This window comes from Moschus berezovskii, chromosome 17 (assembly GCF_049115385.1).
Source record: "Moschus berezovskii isolate FMDL1 chromosome 17, NW_MosBer_1.0, whole genome shotgun sequence".
NCBI lineage: Eukaryota > Metazoa > Chordata > Mammalia > Artiodactyla > Moschidae > Moschus > Moschus berezovskii.
Window position 1 is genome coordinate 59977278 of NC_142476.1, and position 6884 is coordinate 59984161.

Consider the following 6884-nt stretch of genomic DNA (forward strand, 5'->3'; position numbering starts at 1 on the left):
CAACGTCCTCTCGCAGGGGCGGCCCCGCGCACGTAATATAGCCGCCCCGCCTCTGCGCCGGCGGAAGGCCCGCGCTCGCCCCGCCCCGCCCCGCCCGAGCGGCGGGCCGGGAGCGCGGCGCCGCGCACTGCGCTTCCAATTGGGGCCGAGCTAATGGAGGAGGTGGAAACCGCCTTCAGTTAAACCGACCCGCTGCAGCCTCTATTGGCCTTTCCAGCACTTTGGTGGCAATACTCGTTTATGCTCTTTGCCTTCCGGCCAGGAGGCTGCTTCTACCCAAATGCGTTCATCCTCAACTTGGTATTTTGAGCTGGAATCCGCCACCTCTTCTTCCATTTTAGATTTATCTGTTTCTCCAGCTATTTGCTTAGAACTCCTTAAAATTTTGATTTGATTTGTACAAGCTGACAGTCATTATACGCAGGGGATTTTCTTCTGCTTAACATTTGGTTTAATTTTCCTAAATCCTAACTTGAGAGTTGAATTTTAGACTCAGGAAGGGCCTTTCTTTTGTCTCTCCCATGACCTCTGATGCAGGGTTTGGGAGATCATGCTTGTTTTTGAAGAGTGGCCTCCACTCCATACTGCAAAGCCGACTTTACAGGCCTTGTCATGGTATTAATAGCCAAAGAAGTTAGCCTCAGAATTGCATTTCTGTGTTATCTTTATATCTACCAAGAAGACAGACCTCCTGTAAGATTTATTATGTCCAATTTAGGACCTGGTCATGCAGTTATGAAGTCCCCTTAACTAACAATGAGGGTAAGACCCCAGCTAGGTCACACACTTTGATTTTATTCCTATGGATATACTTTTGGCAAAATTATGCCAAAGCTCTAATAAAACCTTATGAAAAAATAAAAGGCTGTGATTTTGTGAAAAGAAAAATAACTATCACTCTAAAAGAGAAATGTTATTTTGGTCTGAGAAGCTTTTCCTTTTACTAAATAAGAGGTGTGTTAATGTTCTTCCAGTTTTCCAGAATTTAGATATATGATAGAGATGAATGTCTTAAACCCCAGAGAATCTGCACAGTGGCTAGCCAGTGGTCTAGTCTAGTCTAAGGTCGACTAGATTGCTTGGTGCTTTGGCTGGCACAAGCTGCCCCAATTTTAATTCAAAATTTAGAAAACTACATATTTAACTTTCTCCCATAGTATGGTTTAACTGATTAATAAATTTAATTTTTAAGTTCTCTTCAATGGCTTTTAAGAATCTTGTATTTTACGGTGCAGTCATATATGAAGATGAAATATTAACATTTGTGAAATGAGTTGAAATTATTGGATTATGTAAAGTACTGGTAATTCAGTTCAAGCTGATGGAGGCAGAAGGGATAGCACCCAAAATAGAAACTTCCAAAGAGTGCCAAAAACTCATTTTAGCCTTTGGTTATAATATCCTTAGAGCTTACAAACAAGTGGCAAACTGAAATCTGAACTTTTCAGATTCTTTGCCCTTGTTCAAAATGGGAAAAGAATTACAGGGGGGCTTCCATGTTCACAAAATAAGTAATTAGTCCCCTAATGAACCAGAATTAAATATAGTAATTATGGTGGTCATTTAAGTTTATGTGTCCTTAGATATGACTTACATGTTTAAATGTTAGTGACATGAAAGCAATTTCTGTTTAACTGGGAAAAACTACATTGTGAAAATAAAGTTTGTATACCTAAATAGCAATTTATAACAATTATTCTTGGTATGTTAAATCAATTGTAAAAGTAAACATGAAATGTAACTTTAGATACTCCTTGGAAGAAAAGTTATGACCAACTTAGCATATTAAAAAGCAGAGACATTACTTTGCCAACAAATGTCCATCTAGTCAGGGCTATAATTTTTCCAGTAGTCACGTATGGATGTGAGAGTTGGACTATAAAGAAAGCTGAGCACAGAAGAATTGATGCTTTTGAACTGTGGTGCTGGAGAAGACTCTTGAGAGTCCCTTGGAGTGCAAGGAGATCCAACCAGTCCATCCTAAAGGAGATCAGTCCTGAGTGTTCATTGGAACAACTGATGTTGAAGCTGAAACTCCAATACTTTGGCCACCTGATGTGAAGAGCTGACTCATTTGAAAAGACCCTGATGCTGGGAAAGATTGAGGGCAGGAGGAGAAGGGGACGACAGAGGATGAGATGGTTGGGTGGCATCACCGACTCAATGGACTTGAGTTTGGGTAAACTCCGGGAGTTGGTGATGGACAGGGAGGCCTGGTTTGCTGCAGTCCATGGGGTCGCAAAGAGTCAGACACAACTGAGCAACTGAACTGAGTGACCTTAGATGGGCATGAGAAAATTTCATGGCTTTGTCTCCAAGAGCTTTGTATCACAAAGATCATCCTCAGTCTGCTCATTACATGGCCCAAGAAACCAGGTCCTCCTCCCAACCCAGGCTTCTTTCATTACACTGGGCCTTCCGAGACAACATTCAACAGAAAAACTGTTTTTATAAATGCTCAAAGGGGCTTTCCAGGTGGCTCAGAGGTAAAGAACCAGCCTGCCAATGCAGCAGACAGGGGTTCAATCCCTGGGTTGGGAAGATACCCTGGAGAAGGAAATGGCAACCCACTCCAGTGTTATTGCCTGGGAAATCCCATAGACAGAGGGGCTTGATGGGCTATAGTAAACGGGGTCGCAAAGAATCAGACATGAGTTATCGACTGCTGCTGCTGCTAAGTCGCTTCAGTCGTGTCCGACTCTATGCGACCCCATAGACGGAAGCCCACCAGGCTCCCCCGTCCCTGGGATTGTCCAGGCAAGAACACTGGAGTGGGTTGCCATTGCCTTCTCCAATGCATGAAAGTGAAAAGTGAAAGTGAAGTCGCTCAATCGTGTCCGACTCCTAGCGATCCCATGGACTGCAGCCTACCAGGCTCCTCCATCCACGGGATTTTCCAGGTGAGAGTACTGGAGTGGGGTGCCTTTGCCTTCTCCGGAGTTATTGACTAGACAACTACAACAAACATGATGCTCAAAGCGCCATCATCTTGCTGTTTGTCCTTTTACAAACAATATTTTACCACTTGAGAATACAAATAGTGACTTCACTTTCCTAATAGTTTTTCTTCTTATATTTTTAATGCTGTCATGATAGTCCTGTTCTACAGAGACCAGTAAAAGTACAGATCACTTTCTCTAAATTGCTGAGGGATCTATCAAAAATTTGATATTCCCCCTTTTTTGAAATCCTGGAGACCACCAAGAATACAGAGTGGAAGAGGGGGAAAATTAATTTCAATAGTAAAAAAAAAAAAAAAAGATTAGTGAATTGCCCTTAAGTAATAGATCTATGACAGGGCATTACAGAGTTAGGGTGCTCAGAATATGTAGCTTACATTTTGAAGTTGAAACAAAGGCACATACCTGGATGTTATAGTTTGTCATACAGTTCATTCATCAAATATTTTTTAGCACCTTCTATTAAGACAAGCACTAGGAATACAGCAGTGAACTATGTAATTATGCCTTCATTCTCTTAGGGACAATTAGCCAATAAGTTAAAAGAGAGAAAGTAACAAGTATGGCAGGGAAATGTAAAACAAGAGAGGGGCAAGGTGTGCTGGGGTTGGGGGAGTTTTTCAGTTATAAATGGGGTAGTCTGGGGAGCCTAAGAAGTAAGGTAACGTTTGAGTAAATATCTCAAAGAGGTGGAGGGAACAGTAAGTAGTCCTGAGGGGGAAGATGGGCAGGGAGTTGAGGGGAGGTACAGATTGCCAGCAGCCTTGTCAGTGGTTTTGTAAGGACTTTGGCTTCTGCCTCCAGTGAGAAGGAAGATACTGAAGGGTTGTTACTAGTGGAGAGATAAGAACTGGCAGGAATGCTCGATTCAATGGACTCGATGCTATTTCCCGTATGTCTTTTTTTTTTTTTTTGGTATAGAAAATCAATGCCAATTTAATAAAAGAAGCAAGAAACACACTGAGATGCATTTTTCAATCTTCCTACAAAAATGTGTGAAGTTACAAGTACCTACAAATTACTATTAACAGTACACTTTCATATAGACTAACAGAAATGCACAGTAGGAAGGGAGGATGTTTCAAATTATGGTTAAAAATACAAACATAAATATCAGAGAGACATGGGCTGCAGTTCCAGTTAGATAGCATAGTGGCTGTGTGATCTTGCACAAGCTATTTACCTCTGTGTGCCTGAGAGTATTTACATCTAAAATGATACCTGCCTCATGAGGTTGTTGGGAAAATGCATTGAGATAGTATAAACTCTGAGGACAGGTCTGGAAGCACAGTAAGAGCTCAGTATATGTTAGTCTTCATTAGCTACTTTGAGCAATTTAATGAGCTTAAGAAAATCTGGAGTTGGATTGCTAAATATTATTTAGGAAATTATACATATTGTGTAAATCGTCAATGAATTGTTCATAGTGAAATGTCAGTCTGGGAAAAAGTGAAATGAAGTCTGGATAGGAGGTTGCAGGCTTCGCTTCTAGGCATGGCACTGTCACTGTAACCAGCTGGGGGACCTTTGGCAAATTACACCATCTCTCTGGATGTTTGTTTCCTCATCTATAAACGAAGCAGAGCAGACTGGAAGATTCGTAGAGTCCCTCTAGGGAGAAACTTCTGTGAATCTCCAGTTTGCTAACTCCACACTGTCCATGGAGGAGCACTATTAAACTTTGAAATATTGATTTTTCATATTCAAGTTTTACTTGTTACATTCAAAACTTTTCATTAGAGTCTCGAAGCATTTCATAATTAATTAGTAGACATGAAATTTAAACTAGTGTATCACAGCCTTTAAATTTTAAATGGTACAAAATATTCCCATTTATATGGAAAAACTCAAACGAGCTTTTTGGTCAACCCAATACTTTAAACTTGGATACCACACAGGCTAAGAGGTTTAAAGTAAAGGGTTTCTCCAAAAGCAAACCAGATTCCCACCGCCATGGCTTTCTGTGCTTCCCATCACTGCTGCAGAGTCCCCACTGGCACCGTCACCACCATCTGCTCCTCTGATAAACGCTGCCCATGTGGACTCAGCCTGCTCAGCACTTGCCCACATACAGTTTGGTTACCGGAGCCAACCTGCTCTGACAGCTGCCCCCCACCATGCCACATTCCTTGGCCCTGTGTGCCCACCTGCTTCCTGCTCCACTCCACCCAGCCCACCCTAGGCCTGGAGATCCTCAGCCTCGTGACCTTCACTCAGCCCTGGGATGAGCCCTCCATCCCAAGCTGCTGCTGTCCTATGGCTGCTTCCCTTAGTGTCTGGTGATAATGGAAGCTATCTCTTCAGCATTCACTTGCCTCAGTATATTTATTCGATACTGAGGCAGACCAGATTGCCTAGATATGGGCAACCTACCTTTTATCTTAATGGAAAGAAAAGCAAGAAATTTGTTATAGCTATTTGGGTGAGTGCCATTTGGTTCATTTGGGCAGGTGACAGTCATCTATTATCAAAGGTATTGAAATCTTTCAGACCTCAGACTGTATTTTCTTGGTCATGTTGCTTCCAAGATCCCGTTTCTTATACTGAGTATTTTCATAGAAGAAAAAGTAATTTCTTGATGGGTTTTCCAATAAACTTTATTTCTGTGACAACAAATAAATAAGTGGTTTCTGTAGGAACTATCTTGTCTTTAATGTTATGAATCTATCTTCACACACATTATATAACGTCTGCAGAACAAGATGTACCCATTAGAAACCTGAAGGAAAACTGGAATCATGTAGTTCATAGTAAGACATCAGGGTTTTTCTGATAACTTAAATATTTACCAGGTGAAGAGTGCTTAACATTTAGCAAACCTCATCTAACACAAAGGCAGGTTGAGCAATGAGTTTATAGAAAGTGTACACCATTATACCTTACCAGTGACTGGCCAGTATCACGGTACCTGATTTAAAAAGAGGAAGAAAATATTTGCACCATCCTGAACCACAGTCAAGAATGCGATGAAAGACTAAAGTGATTATGACCTGATAAGTTCCCTCCTTCTACCTGTGATATGATCATCTGTTTTGAAGTTAGTCTAAGTTTCTTGAGGGCAGGGAGAGGAACTTGACTTTTTAAGCACCTGTGCAGTCTTCCCTCAACATTCACGGGAGCATGGCACTGCACTAGGGAACCAGAAAGGAGCTCTGAAATAAAAAATATCCCTTAAAAATGTGTGAACTGCACTGCAACCCTGACTCAAACTGAAGGATTCTTGATTTAAAAGAGAGTTATTGGGCTTCCCTGGTGTCTCAGTGGTAAAGAATCTGCCTTCAGGAGACCTGGATTTGATCCCTGATCCAGGAAGATACCATGTGCCCAGAAGCAACTAAACCCATGTGCCACAACTATTGGGCCTGTGCTCTAGAACCCAGGAACCGCAACTACTGAGCCCACATGCCGCAACGACTGGAGCCTGGGTGCCTTAAAACCCATTCTCTGCAACGAGAGAAGCCACCACCATGAGAAGCCCGGGCCCTGCAACTAGGAAGTAACCTCTGATCACCGCAACTAGAGAAAGCCCACGTGCAGCAACGAAGACCCAGCACAACCAAAAGTAAATAAATAAAAATTAAAAGAGAGAGAGCTATAAAAAAATCAAGTAGAGGCTGTAATAATAAATTTTATTCAGCAGAATCTTCTTGTCATAACACTAGCACTTGTTAAATAAATAACAAGTAAATTTCTTTGCAAGCTAGGCTTTCGACTTGGCAGTTTTTTTTTGTGGAAACCATATATTAGTGAACACCATCAGAGATCCTAAACTCTTAGCACTACTAAACAGATTTTTTTTATGGCCTGTAGATTTTACATGTCCAGGTTCTCTACCCTCTACATTGACAGTATACTGTGTGATTGCTTTCATCTGGTGAAGCAGGATTGTGTTAACCGATTTTATACTCATGTTTAGTGGAGCTA

The 6884-nt window shown here is 41.6% G+C and overlaps 1 protein-coding gene across 1 annotated transcript; it reads left to right on the forward strand.

Annotated features, from left to right (window-relative positions):
- Positions 1-4409: 4409 nt before the first annotated feature.
- On the forward strand, positions 4410-5354 carry LOC148775173 (keratin-associated protein 3-3-like). The gene has a single exon (XM_088845063.1). It carries the CDS (start codon positions 4914-4916, stop codon positions 5241-5243), a length of 330 nt encoding a protein of 109 aa, XP_088701189.1. The 5' UTR covers positions 4410-4913; the 3' UTR covers positions 5244-5354.
- Positions 5355-6884: the final 1530 nt, after the last annotated feature.

Coding starts and splice junctions, on each gene's coding strand:
- LOC148775173 (XM_088845063.1), top strand. CDS start 4,914: ATGGCTTTCTGTGCTTCCCATCACTGCTGCAGAGTCCCCACTGGCACC.